Raw genomic sequence first — 21,963 nt, 5'->3', positions numbered from 1 at the left:
GGTCAAGGAACCGAGGTGGGCTTTGCGTGTTACGATTATTTTATTTAATATTTATTATTAATAATTTTAGAATACATTATCATTATGCATTACGTTCGGGGCGTGTTTTCTGTATTCCGTTGAAGTACAACTTAAAAATATCACACACAAATACCACGCGAGAAAGATGAGTCCTCCGGAATGCCAAACCGCGACAACTCGTTCTCCTCCATGATTAAGTTATTTCCGCTGGACTACAGATCAATGGATCCATAGCTCTACGGACACTCCTTGTCGCTGATCTTTTGAAAGTCTAAGGAAGAGCACGAGAAAGGGTTTTAATTAATAATCATTTGTAGATAATTGTAATAATATTTGATGGTAGTAATGTGGGTTAAATCATCTACACTTACTTGCATTCTGGAGACAATTTTCCGTCTTCATCACGCACAGATTGCGATAGGTCTTGGTGGAGCCCTTGTCGTCCGCAGCGCAAATGGATCGGTACTCCTGCGTGTCGCACTCCATGACGCACTTGGTGCTGGGATCGGGCAGGCCGAGGCACTGGACCAGCGAGAGGGCGAACAGCGCCACTATAAATAGACGGAGGCATCAGACCCAATTAGTTAGGCAGGAGGCGTGCGAAAGAACCACTGCCCGTCAGCCGGGCCCGCATACAAAGTGCCCTGATCAGCCCATCGCCCATGATATCACCCACAATCACATCGCCCATGTCCGCCCATTGATTCTCCGCGACGCCAGAGCGTCTGGCAATGCCAACGAATCGGAGTGCCTGACTTTCCTATGGGAGGGGCGATTGACGTACCCTGGAATTAGCGCTGCATACCCAATTAGCCATGCTGGCACGCAACGGAACCAAGTCCGCACTACCGAGCTGCGTTGCTGGGGTGTCTAACCCAATGACTCAATCGAAGTATGAAATTTTCCATTCATAGGTTTGCGATTGCAAATGAATGAAGTTCATTGGGCCTGTGCAAAATACTCTTCATTGTATTTCGAAATCGTTTTCTTTATGTAAGCTACGTAAGTTTCAGCCTCCTATCACGCGATTTTGCAGTTTAGGGTCTCCACTTTGTGGGTTACCTTTTTTTGACGCAGAAGTTCTGATCATCACACATTTATTTGCAAAACTCAGAAGCTGTAAGATACATGCATACATTCACATAAATTTAAATTGAATTGTATACAATTTAATATATTTTTGGGAAAACCCCTTATATAGTATTTGGAAGAATTAATGAATGCGATTTAAATGTTTTCAAGGAGAGTCGCTCAGTTATACACTTGAAATTGATTTATTTATTTTTTATTGATAAGAATGCTTTAAATGTTAAACCCTGTGCCAAATGAATTGTATATACACTAGTTTGACCTCGCATTTTTAGCAAACATAAAAATTAAGTTTAAAGCATACCAAATTTTCTTAGAAAGGGTCGTAAAGATGTTGTTTATTTAACATAAAAATGTTTGGAATTTCTTCAAATTAAACAGAAATGAACCCCCAGGGAAAATAATTATATTTTAATGACACAAAATTCCACATAAATCCTGCTTTTCTTTCATCTCACGTCGCGAAATGTGATTCAGTGCACAGCGAGGATTTCGGTGTATCTTTAATCTTTCCCAGCAATTAGTTTAAACTATATACTTACTGGCCAACAATACTGCTGAGAGCTTCATGCTGTTACTAGTTGATTTAGTTTTCGGATTGGCTGGAGGAGTAGTTTTCACTTTAACGATGCGATGGCCAACACTTTGCACAATCGTATTTGCTTTGCAAGAACTTTGCGGGTCAGACGAATTAATTATGCCGTGCCTGCGCTTGGTTTCTAGCTGATTAAAATTGTTTTACGATTTCACGATTTATATATATTCAATTGAATATAGACGCCTGATTTGGGGCTTGTCACTGAACTTCAGACACGTGTGTGCGGCAGTGTTTTGGTTCTCGTTACGTTGTAGATTAATTCGCGCACGATTCTTTTTCCTTTCTGATTCTGATTCTAATTCTAATTCTGATTCAGAATGTAGAGCTCATAACTGAGAATTGAGCGTTAAGAACTGAGAACTTAGCACTGAGTACTGAGAGCTGAGTACTGAGAATTCAGAATTCCGATTCCGTTCCGATCCGAATCTCTCTATCGGCGAGGCCGCACAGCACGCGTCCAAATGCGAACTGAAACTAAAGCGCCGACCGAAGATATCCTCCAGCCAGCAAAAGCAAAAGTCGAGTGGGCTGGCTAGTCGATTCGATTGACTAACTGACGCGGTGACTCGGTTGACTGATTGATGGCTTGGCGGCTGGACGATGTCCGCTGGGACTGGGATTCGTATCGGATTGGTATTGGTATGCTGGGATGCTGACCGCTGTTAGATGTTGGTTGGATGCTGGGATGTCGATGCCGATGCCGATGCCGATGACGGTGCTGTTGCTGTTGCTGTTGCAGATACTTTGATGCAGAGAGATTTTGAGTCTGGTTTGGGTTTGGTTTTGGGCTTTGATTTTGGATTTTTTGGGCAGGAGATGGGGCCGGGTTCGGCAATCAATCAATCAGGGCCTGTCCGTCCGACCGGCTATCTGTATCTCGGTATTTGGTATCTGAATCTGTATCTCGGTATCCGTATCTGTATCTGTATCTGCGGCTGTCGTCTGCCGTCGTAGCGCACGAATGATGTCCGACCACACAGTGCCTGTTAGTTTTATAGAATTTTTTCATGCTAAAAAAATTTACGCTCGTGTCGTCGTCTTTAATTTTCTTTTTGTTTCTCCGCACATTTCGCCTGTAGTTGATTTCTGATTTCAGATTGTTTTATTGTGTTTTTTCCTTTGGTATTGGGTATTGGTTATTGGGTATTTTGTATTTTGTATTTTGTATTTGGTATTGGGAATGGTGCGGGATGCGGCTGCTTTTAGCTGGGCTGGAATACGCCAGATGAAGCGGGGCAGGGCTCCGAAATCGGATGGGTAGATCGGTAGATCGGTGGATCGATGGATCGGTCGGGTCGGTCGTTTGATCGATAACTCTACAGGCAGGTCACGTTGTCGTGGACCAGCTTGTTGTTGCTGCTGGGTTTTTTGAGTTTGAATTATTCATGTATTTATGCAGTCACTAAAAAGTTTGCTCCTCATCGCTGACCGCTGTCAATTGGTTCACGTACCGCTCAATACTGAGATGCTCGCGATGCTTCGAAAATCGTTCAAAATTTCGTCAGCATTTCCGAACAGACTCGGCACACGCTTATCGCAATCTGAGAGCTCCATGGAGCTCTACAGAGCGGGAGAGTCAGGTCGTCGCAGTACAAATAAGACGAAATAAAAATATAAAAGAAAAAAAAGAAAGCAGGGCAAAAAATATGAAAATTATTTGTTTCAGTTTGCGATGGCCACGAGTTCACTCCACTCGGCAGTGTCTATGAATTTTCTTTGATGCTGCTTCCCCCCAGATACAGATACGAATGTATATTACGCTTGTTATTTATGGATACGCGACGCATTGGATTTAGCATTTCCATTAAGATTTTTGGAATTTTCAGACTTATCAGCTGCCGACTACGCAGGCAGCGTTAAGTCGCATTCGCCGCGAAAAAAACATTATCAATTGGCGGTATGGTGGTTTACACGGGGTATTACCTACCGAATGTAAACAATTGCATGGTAAACAAATGAAGTCAAGGCGAAAAGAATAAAGTTCGGTTTTACCTATCTGCATTATGTGTATCAATATACCACAATGAATCCCCATTCCAGACAAAATACGTTCAGCATTTCTTTAAGGTTTTATGCTAGTGCGCCTAAGGCAAGTCTACTTAGGAGGTGTTTTATTATGAAAACGGTGCACTCTAATAAATAAATCGAAAGTCAAACTTGGAGTCTACGATAAAACTTGGTACATTGGTCTAGCTTATGACTATTATTGTTCTACGTTGTGAACTAGAAAAGAACTACGAAATCGTTTGAACTAAGTTAAGTTAGATAACTAAGTTATGTTAAGCATTAAGCAGTTAGCCATTTAGCCATCTAGGTCTGCAAGAGCAGCGCTACGCCGGCCAGGATCCATTTGCCCGGCTTGTCTTTGGTCTTCAGATTCAAGTTGGACACATAGGTGGTGGGGCCTCGGGTGCGGGTCTTGTAGACCGGGCACTCGTACATGTTCCTCAGATCTTGCTTATCTTGAGTGATTGCCTGCGGTACATAGACGAGGTTAAATTGAATCGGAATCGCATTCAGTGTAGTAGAATAATGGCGTTGAATCTAGTTTTCGAATTTATGCCAACATGCGCCAGCACTTGGACGCCACAGATCCGCCCTCGATTCGCCGATTTGCGGATTTTAGCATTTGCCCGATTTGCATTTCCAACTCACCCGAATGTTGATCACCGGCATGGATGGGTAGAGCTCCTTGAGGCGCGACTCCATGATGATACCCTGCTGTATGTCCCACCTGGCGCCCTCCATGAAGATCCCATGCACGCAGCAGCCGTCGCGCGGTGCCGTCCTGCAATTACAAGATCATCTCAGATGCCGCGACCATACTCGTAGCTATAGATAGCCACAGGTCTAGCCCAGAGCCAACTAAAAGGGGCGGGTGTCGATGCTAATCTCCATGCAGAGATGCATATTAATTCCGACGACGGCGCGACGGATCTCCATTGTTCTCCCACCAGCGTCGCCATGTGAAACGTGGCTGGCGGGGCGCCACTTAATAAGCAATCAGCTCATCAGCCACTCAGCCCATCAGCTCATCAGCCCAATCAGCCGTTGGGTAAATAGACAATTGTAATTTGCGGTCTATTAATAAGTCTCACATATTTATATTCCAGTGCTGGTTTAAAATTAGCTCTTATGAAATAGCATTGTGCCTATTTTTAGACTCGCACTCGCTGGCCATTGGCCGCAGCTGGATTTTTTCCAGCTTGGAGGCATGATTACATGTCACAACATTACATTCATTATGCGATTGGGTTTGAGCTATGAGCAAATAAGGTCGAGCGGACCATTAGATTACGTTTGGGGGAAAATATTTTAGAGCTAATTCATAGATTCAGTGATTTCGTTCCTAACTAAAATGTTTCGGGATTAAACAAATAAGAGTGAAATTTGTTACAATGGTACAGTAAATACCATTTTAGAAGAAACTGACCATCTAAAGTTAAACTGATCAAATATTCTTGGAATCTGTGACGATTGCGAATTTGAGATTGCTTATGATAGTGTAAACATTCCCGGGAAAGGGGTCACGTCAAGAGTCAATTGGGAATTGGCGGGGCAATGGAAGCGACACTCACGTAAATTCCTCCTTCTGCTTTTTGGTCACGTCACACTGGAGGCACATCTTGTCCAGCGGCAGGTCGTTTCTACGGGCGGTGCTCTGCATAATCGCCGTGAGCAGAGATTGGGGATTGAAGAATCCAGCCAGCCAGACACAGGAGGGTAGCTTTGGGAAGGTATTTTAGGGGATCTGTTGAGCGAAGTTTGCATTACGATTCACTCACTACAAAATCAGTGGACCAGGTCTCCAGTTCGCGCAGACGCAGGCACAGATCGATGAACCAGTTGTTGAGACCCAAGAGCGAAGGATACGCACGTTGCGTCCAAATGGGCGGCACTTGATCCAAAAACAGTGAATTCTCCAGCACCTCCATGTCCGATGTAATGGTCAATTCACCCTTTAAGCCCAAGTCCAACTCCTTCAGGCTGCGCTTCATCTCGCTGGTGAGGAAGTTCATCCGCTCGCACTCCTGAAAGGCCACTATCACATACGGCGTGCGCTCCTCCACCTTGTTCATGATCTCGACCATGTTGAACTCCTCGGGCAGCTTCTCGATGATCTCATCGACGATCTGTTTGACCTTGTCCTCGCGGGTCACAGTTGCCCCTCCTCCGGCTCCAGCATCCCGTGGCTGCATCTCGAACACCGTGCGAAAGATGTTCTCCGCACGCGTGGTTAGGAACCCAATCTCCGCATTGGGATGTAGTCCGTACAAGTACGGAGACTCCGCCGGCATCATTTCGTCCACGTACGTATGGTATCCCTGGTAGTCCGTGTTGGGTGGAGCGGGAAATGAGGGCGCCAGAAAGAGCTCGCCATCCACCAAATCCGGCTGCATATATTCCTCCAAGTAGGTTATGCACAGCCTTCGGTCCCAGTCGTCCGTAATATGACCCCCGTACATAATTTCGCCGAACAGGTAGCGCAGATCCTCCCACGGCACCTTGGCATTCGCCTCCAGGTAATTATACAGCACCGACACACTGATGTTGAGATCTCCCACGTTGAATGGATAGATCTTGTTCCAGCCCTGGGGTCCAAACTTTCGACGCTCGGCGACTACAGCGTGGAAATAGCAGAGGGAGAAGAGAATGGCTTTGAACTCTGCCTCCTTGCCCGACATCTCGAGTGTTTCCTGGGTGAAGTTATCCAACGCCTTGTGGAGATTAGCCAACATTCCAGTTGGAGGCTCGTTGGTGATCTTAATTGATGATTCCAAGATGCCCTGAACACAATATTGAAATTTTACAAGTATAATTAGTTTAAAAGAAACTAAATCTATTCGATGGGAAAGTAGCCACTAAAAAATTATGTTTTTTTTTTAATCTCTTAAGGTAATTAACAGTTTTATAGCAAGCATAGAACAAATGGACACACATACCTGCGGTATGATGTGGGCAGAAGGCGTCGAGGCTGGCTCTGCACTCAGGAACATGCGATAGTCCGGGTGCGAGTCCTCGGCGTAGTACTCGAGCTTCTTCTCCAGCACCGGCAGCCACTTCCTAACCAGATGGATGTTCTGCAGAACCACCCAGTGACCATGCTTGGCCGCCGTATCCATGGCGGCCTCTGCTATGGCTTCCTGGCCCTGTCCTAAAGACACGTTATGGAAATTACCCAGATCCATGCTGAAGCCCATTTGTTTGCCCAGCGCTTCCACGTCTTTGAGTGGATTTACACCCGGCGAGAGGATGAAGAATATGGGGGTGGACGGACTTGCTTCCTCGTACGATTTTGCAAACTCCATAGCGCGGCTTTCTACATATTTCGATCCAAGTTTCTCCTCAATGAAGTCGCTGTTTGGTAAGTAGATTAATCATTATATAGCCGGAATAAAGTATTACTAGAAGGTACGTACGCTAAAGCGTATGTCATGCGATCTGGCCTTAAGGCCCTGATCATGCAAAGTCTTTGTAGAGCCGTTTTGTTCTTCCACTCCTGCGGGAATTTCTCCTTTTCCGGCAGCTCCGATTCGACCAGCTTCTTCCAGCGCTTCGAGGAGGTCTCGATGTCTCGGTCCAAGTTCCTGAATTCATCTTTGGACGCTAGACTGCATATTCCGCCCCACGATTGATTGGTCAGAAAGTCCACAGGACTTGTCACATGTGGTTTGATCGGGAAGCGGAGCAAGAAGTCCAGTTCCGCCGATGTAACCTCCTCGTTCATAAGAAGAATCTGATTCAGAATCGAAAGAAGGCATTCAAATAATCGCTACTGGAATGACTGATGGATTGCTCTTACCTGAAATGTCATTTGCGAGGCGAAGATGAGCTTGTCGCATTCGAAAAGACCACGCGAAGTGTACTGAAACACCGAATACGTTATACAATCAATCAGATTGGAGACACGCAAATCCAAAGTATCGCCAGGTTCAGCCTTGGCTATGGCCTTTTGGAACACTACACTAAAAGCCTGCCAATAAAGGAAGTATATAATAATAAGGCCATCTAAACTTGAAGTCCTCAAAACCCACCTTCAGTGAAAACTGATATATCGGATTGATAGTGTTTAGTTCGTTTAGGATAAAGTAAAGCAAACTGGCTCTGGCCGCCGCTGGTCTGTAGTATTCTCTGGCCTTGTCGATCTCCTTGGAGGTAATCTTCGCCTCGGCCACCTTCTGCTCGATCTCCGAGGCAGTGCTCTTCGTGGTCTCCAGGTTCTCCACCAGCGCCGTGTCACCTAAAATATTCTCACCCGCCGACGAAAGGCGCGACAATAGATCGTCCTCCAGTTTCTTCAGCATGATCTTAAAGTCGTTCTGTTGCTTTGTGAGATCGGCTTTCAACTCCTCCAGATCGGGACGCTCGGCTTTCACCACTTCCGCCAGCAGTTGATCCTCTAGTCCATCGCGTGTTACGGTGAAGTTAATAAGTGTGGTTTGTGCTTGCATCTCTGGCTTGTAGTGCGGATTAGCTAGCTTGGTGTGCAGGATCAGGCGGAAGTTGGAGTTGTATTCGATCTCCTTGTCTCCAATTTTGATAGCCCTAAAAAAAAGTTCGATAAGTATGTAGTTTGCGGAAAATCCACGTCCGAGACCCTCCAACTTACTTTCCCTTCTTGATCAAATTTCGACCCAGCAGAGAGTCCAACACTGGGTCCAGGTTCTCGTCGATATTCTCGATTAGGACATTGCAGCCCGCATTGATAGACTTCTCGATGATGTCCAGATAACTGCGCTGACCTAGACGAATCACCTTCAAGTCCTCACCATACTTCTGCTTGATCCACTTGACTCCCTGCAACTGGGGATCGATCATCAGTGGCCATCGATCCGAGTTGGACAGGATGGTGGCATTCTCAATGGACATTCGATCGCTGGGTAATCCCTCATTAGTCCAAATAGCGATGGTGGTATCGTCGGTCAGCAGCGAAAGGGGATCGAGATTTTCGGTTGTGGGTATGGGCGGATCAATGCTCTTCAAAAAGGGTGTCCACATCTTGAGTAAGAGGTCGATGCGGAATCCTTTCGTGAAACAGCCGACATAGGAAATAAAGGCGGTGATGAGTAGAATATCGCCGGGCAACGTAATGCCCTGCTTGACGAAGCTGATTTAGAATAAACATAGTCATTTAGTATGGAAGTTTACTTGTATGTAGCCGAGATACCCACTTGTTGACCGCTTCGGCCCAACGTACGTTCTCACTGGCCAGACCGCCCACCAGGCGATTGGCCAGGGCAATGGTGGCTTGGGTGGCATCCGCTTCCTGTTGGCACCGCAACTTATCCGCAGTGGCCTTCTCAAAGTCCGCCGTCAGCTTGCCCAGTTGCTCCTCGAGGCTCTGTAATGGAAATGGTTTGGTATTAAGAGAGATCACCTAAGAGTAGCCCGTCAGTGAGTCCTAATCCTACCATCACTTTCCGCTTAATGCCAGCCAGTTTGTCCTGGGCAGCGGCCAGTTCCGCATTTGCCGCAGCCAGGGCCTTACGCTTGGGTTCCACGTCGCAGTAGACCTCGTAGAACTTAATGATATTTATGACCCAGGCGCACAGACCAGCCGCCGCCCCCGACTTGGAGCGCACGAACTCCGGCTCGAATTCCGGATCCTTCAGATAGGGCTGGATGGCCTTGGTGATCTCCGGGTGAATGTTCTCCTTGTCGTAGTTGATCAGCGAGTCGAGGAACGTGTCCACCTTGGCCATGGCGATTTTGGCCGCTTTCCAAGAGCGATCCTTAGGCACCTTGCCACCCTGGGAGAGCAGCACCATCACAGCGGCGGTCACATTGGTGACGGCGCCTGGCGGCGAACCGAAGCTCTTGAGCTCGGTGAGATTCGCCTTATTCAGGGTGTTCAGCGCGTCCTGGGCGGCCATTAGAGCTGGCTCTGCCTTGAGGAGATCCTCCTCGCAGTCCCGCTGCTTCTTGCTGACTTCGTCGGCTATCAAAGCGACCTTCATTTCCTCCTCGTCGGCCACGGCTTTCTCCGTTTGCACCTTCTCCGTCTCGATGCCCACAATCTCGATGAGGGCGTCGGCCGCCTCGTTCTTCTCCTTTAGCTCGATCTCCTGGACGGCGAGCTTCACTTTCAGATCGGCCACCTGGAGGGCAGTGGACCGCAGCTTCTCCAGTCCGTTCTCCAGACGCTCGATCTTGCTCTGCAGGTCCTCGTTCTTGTGGTTGAGTAGTTTAATGTAGAGGTTAATCTGCTCCAGATAACTTTTCGGTGTGGTATAGTTGTAGCGCCTCTCATTCTGGAGGTACACCTTGGACGTGGTGTTGACCGATGTATGGACGTAGGCCATGAACTTGGCCACGGAATCGCGGTGGTTCTCCGGCAACACCTTGTTCTGGGCGAGGAAGTTCATCGCCACCGATATGAGTGCCTCCTGAGGCCATTCGTGGAACCAATTGATGGATGTGGCATTGATGATGGCCGGGAATTTTCTCGACCGAACACGCAGTGTCGAACCCACTGGTGAAAAGCACAAAACTATCTTAAGCTGCTTGCGCACACGATCGATGAAGAATTTCCAGCAATTTTCTCGCGTATCAACAAGTCCCGCGCCTTTAACCTCATTTCGAACCCCTGCGATAATGTTCTCAATCTCGTCATCGGGAAACAAATCCGGAATCTCGCCAGTCTGAAAGTGAATGAATTAATTAATAAATTCGGTGCCAAACATTTAAATACCAATTAGTGTAAACCTACCGCGAGCATATCGTTGATCAAGACGAGGAAATCCTCACTGGGTATCTGCGCATCCGTCATTAGGAACATAATGCCAACGTTCTTTAGTCCGGCCTTCAGATAAAGTCCTGAAAATTCATTCTGCAATGGATTGATGGTTAGGATTAGTCAGGTTGGGCAAGGGACTAGTAGACTGAGAAACCTTCAAGTCATTGACTCCGTAGCCCTTCTTCAGCTGTATCTGCACGACCTCCAAGCTGGATATGAATGCTGCCAAGCGCGCTAGAGATTGTTTCCCGCTGCCACCAACACCAACCAATAAGGCGCTGCCACGCGGTGATTCTAAAATGCGATTGATCCTGAAAGTGGCGTCATTATTAGTAACTGCAATTGAGGCTCCATATGGGTGTGCCCCACCTGCACACGTGCATCATCGCATCCTCGAATAGCACCAGGTTCATGGCAGCGACTAGATCATTATACGATGACATTGCTTCCTGAAGGAGTTTGTGAAGCTCAGGCCAACCCTTGATGGGCATGTACTTAGGATCACCAATTCCTCCAGCGAAATGACAGTAAATATTCGGCTTGTCGAATATGACGGACTCGTCAATTTCCTCGAATGACTTCTTGACAATGTCATGCTGCATCTTGGTAAAGCTATCGATGTCCTTATCGTCCGTTAGCTTATCCGAGTACACCCTCTGTGTCTCGTGCTGCCACAAGCGTATAAGATCTGTGGAGCCCGTCAAGCACTCTGTCGAACTGAACAGCAGTCCCTGAAAGGTGATTAGGCAATTGAAAAGCTACCAACCATCCACCATCATCGTCGAAACTCACCTGAAAGACGTTGCTGATGTCGCGCAGATTAAAGATGTAGTGCGACTTGATTGCCGTGGGCAGAAAGACCTGCAAGCACTTGTTGTGCAGAGCGATCGTGGCGGCCACAATGTTGGGCGTCATCCGCGTGACGATCGGAGTGAACTTCTGTTCCGCGTTGGCGAAGTGCTGTGCCAGGATGGACGAGTACATGACCGTGATGGACTCGGGACCTGGAAAACTCACAGCCAGGACGCAGAAGTGGCGCTGCAGGCGCGGATTAATCGTGAAGCTACCGGAGGTGGGGTTCATGCAGGCCACGTACTGGCAGTTGTGGATGTCCTTTAGGGTGAGCTTGTTCCGGTCGTACCAGTGACCGTAGTCCAGGTGCTGCCGCATTAGCGTGTGCGGCTGTACCGTTCCGTAGGCATCCACCTCCGGCATATTGATGTCGTCCACGAAGTAACAGAGCAGCTTGTTGCCGGGCGGTCCGTAGTTGCGTCCCGCCTTCTTCTCCAGCGGCTTCTCGAGGATCTTTTGCAACATTTCGGACGTGGTATAGTAATTGAATGGTATTGTCGTGACAGCGTAATTCTCAGAAAGCGATTGAAGCTTCTCGTTCACCAGTACGGTCTTGCCGCAGCCGGCATTCCCCACTAGCATCACCGGGTGCTTCTTATCCATCAGGAGATCTAGGAAAAAACGCAGGCGTATCGACTCGGAGGTGTGCACGATGACAGCCTGCAGCGGCAGGTCCGAGTCCAGCTCGAATTTGGGGATCTTCTCGGTCCAGGGCAGGAAGGTCTTCGTCTCGCTGTCCAGAAAGTAGTCGAAAACTGTTCCACCTTGGAGGTTGCAATGGAGCAGGAGAGAATGCTTTAAGCTCGTGGGTTAAGTCAATTGATCGGGGATCGGCACTCACCTGGCGGGAACTTAACAGTTTTGAACTCATTTACCCACCATTTGCTGAACTCCACGCGGTAGTCAATGGCTTGATCCTGGAACATGGCCGACCCGAAGGCCCAAATACAGGCAAAAACAAAGTACAGTTCGTGCCATTCTTTTGGACAGTCGGCCGGCGTGTTCGCTGGTATTAAAAAACAGTTTAGGAGATGGCACAGCATTTGGATGTGTGCCATTTCGGCGACAGGCGTGATCTTCTTGAAACGCACGCGAATCGTTTCCAATGAAGGCGGTATGTACTTATCGAATAACATGACCAAATTGGACTTTTCGGCTGGAATTTTACGCGTTTCAACCCAACTGGTTACATAGCTGGAAAGAGAGGTGGGTTAGTGAAACGAACTTATATAGTTCTTATATAGTATTATGTAAAATGTTCTAGGAAAGATCGGTTCCGATTCCAGCTATTTGAGAGGAATGCAAAACGAGAACATGAGTTACAGCAATGCCAATTTTGAATAATAATAAAGAAACCAGTGAGAGATTTGAACTTGAGAAAAGTAGTAGTAGTACGGGTATCCCAGTTACTCCCCATACTCACGGATTCCAACCCAAGTCCTGCGGGTTAATGTACAGGATGCCAGCCCTGGATACGGTTGCCGGCGTTGCTGTTCTCAGGTTGGAGATCTCGAAGAGCAAACGCATCGAAGGCGTCAACGCAATGCGTTCGTTGCTGGCCAATGTGAGGACCTTGTTGTCGTCCATCACGGTATTGAGACTTTCAATCCACATCGGATCGATGTCGCCGTCGAGCACGATCCACTTTGGTTGATCGCCCGTTATGTTTGCCTGATCCCGCATCAGCACCGAGAACAGGCCGTCCTTCCACTCGCGTGTCGCCGGGTTGATAATGCCGAAAAGTTCATCATTGGTCACAGCTTTCGGATTCAAGTCATTGAAAATCGGCTTCCGCTTGATGTTCTGGTAGGTGCGCAGCAGCGTCTTCCACACCTGGGTCTTCCCAGTGCCCGCATTGCCAACGATGAACACGGAGTGACGTACCTCCAACAGCTCCTCCAGCTGCACTACCTTCAGTATGAAATTGTCTTCTGGTTGTAGTAGGAGATCGGAGGCCGCTTGTTTTACGGTGCGTTCAAAATCCTGATCACGTTTGCGGGGCACATCCAGGGCGGGAAACAGGTCGCTGATAAGCCCCATGAACACCGGCATGTCGTCCGTGATGATTTTCGGTATGTTGAAGTCTCGGAGTGCGCGCATCAGCACCTCCTCCTCCGGACGACCGGGATCACCTCTCTGGAAAGCGAAAAGTAGAATTAAATCCACTATTATATGATATTTATGCAATCTTAAACGAAGGGTATTGTAATTCTTGGTCACAATCAAGACAATTAACTATTAAAAGAAACAATAGCCATAAGAGTAACCAATAAAGTGTAATACCCAAGTCAAGATCAGCATTCCCATTACCAGAAACAAAAGAAATCTCACCTTAAGGGATCCCGCCACCACGAGCACAGATTTAATAGCTCTGAGACCCCAATCGTAGTGATCCTGCTTAGAGAGCAGTTCCTTGCAGAGCGTGTAAAGCGTGATGAACTTGCGGGCCAGAACTCGCGCGTCCTGGAATCCTTCGGCCACCAGCATAATCTCGCAGATAAGCTCGAAGTCCGGCACGACCATGGCGCAAGGGCGGAAGAGGGCTTTTAGATTCTCCGGTAGCTCCGTGCGGCCCGCGTAGCCCGGATTCATAGTGATGAATATGCCCACCGTGGGCACGCAGCTGATCATCTCGCCCATGAAGTTGAACTTGTCCTTTTTGTCGCGAATGGCATCCTGGACGGACTTCACTTGAACGGCAACCACCGACAGGACCTCCACAGTGATGCGGTTAAATTCGTCGAAGCAGCCCCAGGCACCCGTTTGGGCCAGGCCCTTGTAGATATTGCCGCAGGATTGGTAGTCCATCTGCTCGGAGCAGTTGAAGACGTAAACCGATATGCCGATGGCGCGCCCCAAGTCCTTGGTGGTCTCGGTCTTTCCGGTTCCGGCTGGCCCGGCTGGAGCGCCCCCCATTACCAGGTGGAGGGACTGGGTCAGTGTAATGTAACAACGATCTGTGAGCGGCGTTATGACCAGGCGTGGCGTATTGCCCAAGTATTCGTGACAATACTGGAATTCTGCGTCGCAAATATTGGCAAAACAGTCCTTCTCCACATCGTCGAAGCGATGTCTTAACTGCGATTGCCACATAAACGCGGAGCCCGAATCCAATTTGGCCTGAATCATCTTGGCGACCACATCTCTAGAGTGCACATCAATTGTGCATATCGTCATTATCTTCTGACGATCGCCTTTGCTAAGCTCACCCAGCAGAAGCGTTATGAGCAGACTGAGCTGCGATATCTGTTTCTTGTAGTAGTCCTTGATGGCGTTATCATAGCCCTCCTCCAACCGGCTAAAGGCGATGTTCACCTCCGTGGACCACCAGATCTGCGATCCGCAGAGGGACACCTGGGCAGGGTAGTCGAATAACCACTAATTGAAAGAACAAATTTGTTAGTTTTATAAACACCTCATGAAAATCCTATTACTAATGGGACGTGAAAAGATTTGGACTAACCTGTTCCCGCTGCTTTTCCTCGTAGGCAATCACCGCCTCCATGACGTAGTGCCTCAGACTGGCACGCATCGCCGCCTGGATACGGTTTAGCCAGACCTCTACGGGTCCTCGGATGCTGGCCAACTCGTTGAACTCCACGTACTCACCATCTTTGGCGTACATTCCTGACGCCGTGTTGATCTCGTTGGACTCGTCGCGGTTGAACTTCAGGCGGGCGATCGAGTCGAAGAGCTTGGTCAGGTGCTTGGTGACCATTTCCGGCTGGATGCCGTTGCTCAATACGTCCAGCAGGTCCGCCGAGGACACGAAGTAGAAGCGAGGAAAAGCCAAGCGTTTCGTTTCCAAGTACTCTGCCAATGCCTTTTCGCAAAGCGTAAGCTCCTTCTGCAAATGCTCCAGGCGTTCGATTAGGCCGGAACGATTGGTGGACGCCACCACGTTCGACGAGACGGACATCTCATCCATGAGGACGCGAAACTCGGCGTCAATGTTATCGAATCGATCCGAATCGACGGGAAGCTGTTTGCGTATGTCTTCCGAACTCATGAAGATACTCTCAAGATGGGTCCAAGTGCGTTGCACCTCAAACCATACGGTTATCACTTGATCGGCGATCATGAGCTTGTTTTGCCAAGTGGACACTTCTTCGAGGAAATGGGCGATGTACTTGGATGTTATTAGATTCTGTAGGCAAACCTGATTATCTTCAAGCGTCTCTATGAGTTCTTCCGAAGCCTTCAGGAGGTTACAGCCGGTACGCGGGTGCAACTCGTGGTCAAACTCCATGACCGTCCACGTTGTGTTCAGATCCCGCAGTATCTTCTCCATGGACATCTCCTTGACCGCCTTGTCGACGATGTTCTTCACCTCCTCCTCGCATTCGTGCAGATTCAGGCCCAACAATTCGGCCAGCGTCGTTTCGTGGTCCATGATAAACTTGACCTATAAGAGGATCAAACTTAAGCAATACTAATCGGTGCTATTTCGGGGTGCAGATATCGACTACAGTGGCTATACGGATATAACTACGACACTACGACTGACACATGCTCTGGAATTGGCCAAGCCACTTACGGTCACTTCCTTGGGCAGGGCAGCCAAACTCTGCAATGAAATGGTATTTACAAGAACTGTACAGTTTGGGCCGGGCACAGTATCCCGGAAATCAAGCGGAAACGAAACGAGTTTGGAAAGAAAATGATTAAAACCTATTGCTATACAATGGAGCTCCAATTGGTGGAGCTCGTGTGCTGGGGGAAGTGGAAAGATTTACACGGATTATTTACATCGGGCCAAATGGCTGGGATTGGCTTAAGAGTTCAAAAACAAAGAAATCATTAAAAATGGAAACACAAAATAGACCTTGGTGGAGTTCATCAGTTGGTTCCAGTGACGCTCCCGAATGGCCGGATTCTGCAGCTCCCCGACGGCTCGGAGCGAGGTCAGCATGTTCTTGACCGTCGACTCCAGGTTGATGAAGGTGTCCCACGGGCGCATCTCCTTGTCCAACAGACGTATGTCCTTGGCGAACTTCTTGCACTCAATGTCCATGTTCTCCACGTCCACCTTGCGCCACGGCGTCGTTTTCCAATCGTCGATGCTGGTGGCCACGATATTGACGTAGTCCCAGAGTTGCTGGGAGAGTTTAAAGAGTTATTGGAACAATCGGGGGATTAGTACGGATTAGGGTATTCATTACGATTAGGGTTAGTAAATCACTTGCGGGGGAAAAAAGAAAAGCTCAAAGTTCCACATGTGGCATGCATAAATTTAGTATAGTAGTTTATTAAACATGCACAGATAAAGTGGTAGATATAAAGAAATAAATCCATATTTGTGAAATTCTACAAGTAAAATGGATACCTTCAGCATGCGCAGCTCCTTGCGACACTGTTTCAGAACTTTGAACTCCGGAATGTTGACCTCAAACAAACTTCCGGACTCCTGAATGTCCCTCATCTCACTCTCACATAGGAACATGTCGTCGTTGATGCGGTCCATTAGGAGGTATGGCTTGTAGCAATCGAACCGGAAGAAGTCGTACGTCTTGAAGACCTCCCGGAAGAGCTGGATGTGACTTTCAAAGAGGGCGATCTTGTTACGGATGCTGACCACCTCAGTGGCCTGCAGAGGCGACACCTGCTGCTTCACCGTGGTGGCGATCTTCTTAGTGTTCGCCCACTGCTCGGGCAGTTCCTGCAGCAGCACGTTAACTTCCTCGGGAATATCCATGTCATAGTACTTCAGCAGTTGAATGGTCTCCTGCATGGGCTCGAACATCTCGTCCGTCTTGGCTGCCCGTTCCTTAACCTGCATTAGGTACGCCATGATGCTGACCAGACCCTCGTAGTCCTTTTCCTTCACCGTCTGCAGCAGACCCTCGTCGGCTTTACGAATAAAGTGACTGAGGTTCATGAGGCTTGAGGTGACTGTGGTGACCAGGTGCTCCTTGAACATGTTGCCCCACTTGCACACTGTATTGAGCAGGGCCTGGCGGAATGGACGCACATCCACCTGGAACCAGGAACTGAACACCTGGAATGGACCAATGTCCTCGATCTCATTGAACAGGGATTCGTAGTTGTCTATCTGCTCCCTGAAAGCCTCGATCGTGGGCTGGCAGGGTTGCGGAGGCGGCTGATTGGGATCGTTGATCAGTATCAGTTCAATCTCATCGGGATCCAACATGCGTCCGTACTCCAGGAAGTACTCCATGCACTCTTCGCGATCGTCTAGCCAGAGATACGAGTACCGCTCAAACTGGCGACAGAATCGAGAGGCTTCCTCCATCACCAGATCCACACCGTTTAATATCTCGCGGCGCATATCGATGATGTCCTGGTTTTCCTTTATCATCTCTACGTAGTTCCGCTTTTCATTGGGCTTTAGGCGTTTGATCAACGACCCCATCTTCATGATGTCCCGCATCAGTTCTATCAACATGTTGTTAAAGCCCATCGGATCCTCGGGATCCAGCGAGGGCACAAACACGAGATTGGGTTCAACAAGTTCCAGCCGAGATTCAAATAGTGGAGCATAGTTGTTCTCCGGATCCATATTCTCTGCTAGATAGCCAACGCTCACGCCAACTGTCTTTAGGATGTTTTCGTAAACGATGTTGTCCACAAAATCCACGTAACTCAGCCACACTGCGTCGTCCTGTTTGCTTTCCATGTCAAACTGCAGCATGTTGTCCTGCAGCAGCTTGTGGATCTCTATCGAAGCTGCCTGGATCTCCGCGTATCGCTTTGATGTCCTATCCGGGCGCTCGTCTATGGAGAGCACAGTGTCCTTTTTGCAGTCCCTCCTCTCGAAAAGAGGCTGCTTGGCCCACACGCCCATGATCTTGCGAATCTGGCGAAGATTTCCCTGGGTGTGATCCATGCGATTCTGAAGAGCAGCCACCGGCTTGCGTAGCTTATCGAGATAACTTAGAATATCTGCAAAAGCCAGAAGAATATTAACATAATATCCCTAAAATGAAGTGTCTCGATATTCTTCATCAAATACTGCATTTTCCACTTGACTGAAAAGACGCACCTGAAGAATTCCAAACTAGCTGATTCACACCGATCTCAACCAGATCATCAATCATCTTTATCTCGGGTTCGATCAGCCTCAGTTCCACCGGTGAGCTACCTTCTTGTATGCTATTGTACCAATCGATGGTCTTCTCCAGGTTGAGGGTATAAGATCGAAAGACGTCGCTCTTTTCGGCAAAGTCGATGGCAATTTGGGGAATTCCTTCGATCTTCATTTGCTGCATGTAGTGCACCTCCCTCAGAATGGAAAACAAGGCGGCACTGAAGTTGAGGATCAGCGAATTGTGGCGACGATCCCGCGCAATAAGCGATTTCTTCAGATTCTCCTCGATCTGTCCGTCCAATTGGCCCGCCCAGTCATCAAAGAACTGAGTCTTGCAGGAGCCCAGTTTCACCATGAGGATCTCGTAGCGCTCTACAATTTCCTGGGACTTCTCTGTCTTGGTGATCCTGCAACGGATTTGGGATTGATAGAATTCTATTCATCATATGGCTTAGTATGCTTACTCATGCTGTAATGCCTTGAAGTTCTTGACTGGAGCCGTGATCCGCGTCTCCAGCTGATGGCACCAGCGTATGAAGGCGGCTACTGGTGGACAATTGTAGTTGGGATACAGGTTGTCGCCCACCTTCTTCAGTTCCATTTGCTTGTCGTAGATGGACTCACAGACGGTCATCTCATCATCGAGCATGCGCACAATTTCGGCATACCGCTGGGTGAACTCCTCCTTGATCTTTGGTCGATCGAGCACACTGCCCACAATGCTAATGAGCTAAAGTACACGCAGGATCAGAGATCAGTAAAACATAAATATGTTCTAGGGAATTGCAAGTGATACCTTGAAAATACTCTCCAGGTTGTGGCAATCATCAAAGGCCTGGCACAAAATGGCCGCCAGCTTCATGTCCAGCTCAAGGATGCGGGTCTGGAAGCCCTTGAAATCCTCATCAAACTCGTGATCATCTGGATCGAGAACATCGTAGCTTTTCGAGGCGAAGGCCGTGAAGTACTGATTAAACTCCACGTAGACATCTGTGATGCGAGTGCTGAGCTGGCGACCCCGCAGCCCACCGATTTCGACTTTCTCTAATTTCAGGAATTCAATCACAGTAAAGAAGAACCTTGGCAAAGCCAGAGGTAAGTAGCAGCAACTATCTTTAAAGTAAATCAACCCAACAAACTTACCATTGAATTGTTGTGAGGCGTTCGAGAAAGGCATTAAAGCGCTTGAAAACTGAATTTGGATGAAAAGTCCATAAAATCGGCGGCCTCTCCTCGGGCTCCGTGAAGAACGTGGCCAGTCGTTCCTTGTAGTAGTCGAATAGCTCCCGAAAGAACTTCAGTATCTGAATGGACAGGGTGAGTCGCTGCATGGCCTCGTCGATATCGCTGTGGAATATGGACGAGGGATCCAGGTATCTCTTGGCCTGCAATCGATCAAATATATCAGATGTCGGATCCGTTTCCATCCGCCCAATGCTTCCCACCCACCTGGTGTATAATCAAGTTGCATATTTCCTGCAACAGCACGGTTATTTTCGCCGACTGGCAATAGTAGCGTGAGTTGCCCCACAAAATGCCCACCGTGTTCATGAACGGAATGAGCAACGGCTTGCACTCGGCGAAATCAATCTCCTCCAGGTGCTGAAGTGGGCGCTTCAGGGGGTTCAGATAGAGTGTTATGTCCTTTGCCTCCGCCAAAGCTGCGGAAATCACCGATTGGCATGCTAAACTCACGTTTCGCGCCACCACACTCACCCGTAACGACGTTCTTGAAGAGGGTCTGGAAGCACGGATGGTAGGCACTCATCGAGTACTCCAGTATCAGGGCCATGGCACGAATGCGCTCGTTGCGCAACTGGTCGTAGATGAACGACAGATTCTTGAGGCGATTGTTCCAAAATGTGAACTCTGGCAGGGGGGATATACAGATGACACGATGGAGATTACGCAAATTAGTTAATCAAGCGAATTATTTCAGATATTTGGTTTTGCATATTTAATTGGATCATTTTGCCACTAGGGTACTTATAAAGTCTTGACTTGGTGGTGAGCTATGAAAAGTATACGTTATATTCAGTTTCGTAGTAATATGTCCATTCCACCGCTCTTTAATTGGAAAACCCCGTGAAAATCGGAGTGGATTTAGGTAATTCCAGCCCTTAGTTTCCGGCTTTCTATGAACCCATTCTACTCAATTGTCAATGTCAAATGCGAACGCGTAATAAAGGCGATAACCCATTTAGTCCTATGACAATAGCATCAGAAGTACATTCATATTGCATGCACGCGGAATGTCATTCGTGAACAGATAATAAAGCGGGACGAAACTTTTGGATGAGTACGAACATGCAAATTTCGGGGTTGCTAGGATATGGGGAGACTTGAATTTTATCAATAAATAATAAACGGAGCGAGCCAAAAATAAAACCGTCACACGTGGTGCCACCACCACCATGTCGTACTCACCCGTGTGTGGAGTTGGATTCTGGCCATTGGAAAAGGCGTTCGAGGGACTCTCCTTGATGACCTCGTGGATCTGGGTGGCCCACTTGATGACAACGCCCTCGATGGCGCTTTTCAGGTACAGATCGAATTGGCACTGCTCCGTTTCGACCAGCTCCTTGGCCGCCTTCACGATCTTCTCGACGCCCACGGGCATGGCCAATATGGTCTCTCCGCTAACCTGACCCTTCACCTGGTGCACGGTGCTCTTGAGGCTGTGCACGTGCTTTTGCACGTCCTGGGCCACCATGATGGGCCAGCTGCGGTAGTTGTCTTCGTTGGATAGGAGGGGCACCAGTACCTCCTCCACCAATGCGGACAGCTGGTCAATGGTGCGGGTGGCTAGATCGCCGTAGATGATGAAGTTGCCGCAATCCTCCCGAGGAATGGGCAATGCATAGCGCTTGATGAAATACACGCCCTTGCTCTTCAGCTGGGACAATGGAAAGGTGGTCGATGGGACCAGCTGGGCGGCTGGGGTGAGGATGATAATCAGGACAACTGGGGTGTTCCTGTCCAGAAACTCCTTAATGATGCCCTTGTGCTCCTCCACCGTGACGACACGCGTCCACTTCTCCGGCTTCAGCTTCAGGGACTTGATGACAAAGGACCCCATCAGCTCCAGGCGTGGATCCGGGCCACCAGCTGCCGCCGCTGCAGCGGCCTCGGCGCTGGTGGATGGCTCCATCGCGACCCACTCGCTGGGGGTTGGTTGTGGGTGGTGCGGTTGCTTTGGTGCTTCTGCTCCTGCAGTGGTTGTCTTGCTGTTGCTGTTGTCTGTTGTTTGCTGTGGGGATGAGGTGCACATGCATATCTGAGTGTTTGGCTGACCTTGTTACCACTAACAACTAGTATATGAAATCGATTAAAATTGCAAATCAATAGGGATTTTTCGGTATTACAAAATATGTTTTTATGTTATTCTATAAAAATAACTTGATAAAATTGAGCACTTTTAATCTGAAGAAATTTTTCGTATGTTATGTAACAATTTACAAAATTTTTACTGATTGCATAACCCTTATGATGACAAAAATTGAAGAATTTCCTTTGAAAACCAACAAAATTAATTGTAAAACGAGCTTATCCACGTATTAGCTATCAATTATTTCATTAGCTGATTAATTTGCAATTTTTTGTATATATTATATGTAT

The 21,963-nt window shown here is 48.1% G+C and overlaps 2 protein-coding genes across 3 annotated transcripts; both read right to left on the bottom strand.

Moving 5' to 3' along the window:
- Nucleotides 1-21: 21 nt before the first annotated feature.
- LOC6727254 lies at nucleotides 22-3,190 on the bottom strand. Its single transcript, XM_002102610.4, has 3 exons — nucleotides 1,653-3,190; nucleotides 393-572; nucleotides 22-292 (listed from the first exon to the last, which is right to left on the bottom strand). The coding sequence occupies exons 1-3, from the start codon at nucleotides 1,678-1,680 to the stop codon at nucleotides 258-260; spliced, it is 243 nt and encodes an 80-aa protein (XP_002102646.1). The 5' UTR covers nucleotides 1,681-3,190; the 3' UTR covers nucleotides 22-257.
- Nucleotides 3,191-3,769: 579 nt separating this feature from the next.
- On the bottom strand, nucleotides 3,770-21,511 carry LOC6727253 (dynein beta chain, ciliary). 2 transcript variants are annotated; one of them, XM_016176331.3, is made up of 29 exons: nucleotides 20,773-21,511; nucleotides 20,062-20,214; nucleotides 19,795-20,006; nucleotides 19,489-19,730; nucleotides 19,142-19,424; nucleotides 18,810-19,075; nucleotides 18,301-18,752; nucleotides 16,624-18,200; nucleotides 16,123-16,395; nucleotides 15,835-15,864; nucleotides 14,761-15,702; nucleotides 13,629-14,675; nucleotides 12,721-13,433; nucleotides 12,139-12,491; nucleotides 11,238-12,061; nucleotides 10,815-11,176; nucleotides 10,600-10,756; nucleotides 10,419-10,538; nucleotides 9,121-10,350; nucleotides 8,881-9,050; nucleotides 8,319-8,816; nucleotides 7,744-8,254; nucleotides 7,512-7,682; nucleotides 7,129-7,445; nucleotides 6,652-7,066; nucleotides 5,494-6,495; nucleotides 5,287-5,435; nucleotides 4,364-4,496; nucleotides 3,770-4,183 (listed from the first exon to the last, which is right to left on the bottom strand). In XM_016176331.3, the coding sequence occupies exons 1-29, from the start codon at nucleotides 21,494-21,496 to the stop codon at nucleotides 4,019-4,021; spliced, it is 13,491 nt and encodes a 4,496-aa protein (XP_016033760.1). In that variant the 5' UTR covers nucleotides 21,497-21,511; the 3' UTR covers nucleotides 3,770-4,018. The 2 variants fall into 2 exon arrangements, with proteins under 2 accessions (XP_016033760.1, XP_016033759.1); XM_016176330.3 differs by lacking the exon at nucleotides 15,835-15,864.
- Between the last annotated feature and the right edge of the window lie 452 nt (nucleotides 21,512-21,963).

The sequence above is a fragment of the Drosophila simulans genome, chromosome 3R, assembly GCF_016746395.2.
Source record: "Drosophila simulans strain w501 chromosome 3R, Prin_Dsim_3.1, whole genome shotgun sequence".
Lineage (NCBI taxonomy): Eukaryota > Metazoa > Arthropoda > Insecta > Diptera > Drosophilidae > Drosophila > Drosophila simulans.
The sequence above is the reverse complement of the archived record's forward strand: the minus strand, read 5'-3'. Positions and strand labels throughout refer to the sequence as shown.

Bases quoted from the DNA above. Each gene is read 5' to 3' on its own strand.
- LOC6727254 (XM_002102610.4), bottom strand. From the start codon at position 1,680: ATGAAGCTCTCAGCAGTATTGTTGGCCA. The intron at 573-1,652 runs GTAAGTATATAG...GTCTATTTATAG, and splicing joins CTCAGCAGTATTGTTGGCCA to TGGCGCTGTTCGCCCTCTCG. The intron at 293-392 runs GTAAGTGTAGAT...GCTCTTCCTTAG, and splicing joins AAATTGTCTCCAGAATGCAA to ACTTTCAAAAGATCAGCGAC.
- LOC6727253 (XM_016176331.3), bottom strand. From the start codon at position 21,496: ATGGAGCCATCCACCAGCGCCGAGGCCGCTGCAGCGGCGGCAGCTGGT. The intron at 8,255-8,318 runs GTAAGTTGGAGG...ACTTTTTTTTAG, and splicing joins AATTTGATCAAGAAGGGAAA to GGCTATCAAAATTGGAGACA. The intron at 7,683-7,743 runs GTGGGTTTTGAG...CTTTATTGGCAG, and splicing joins TATATCAGTTTTCACTGAAG to GCTTTTAGTGTAGTGTTCCA.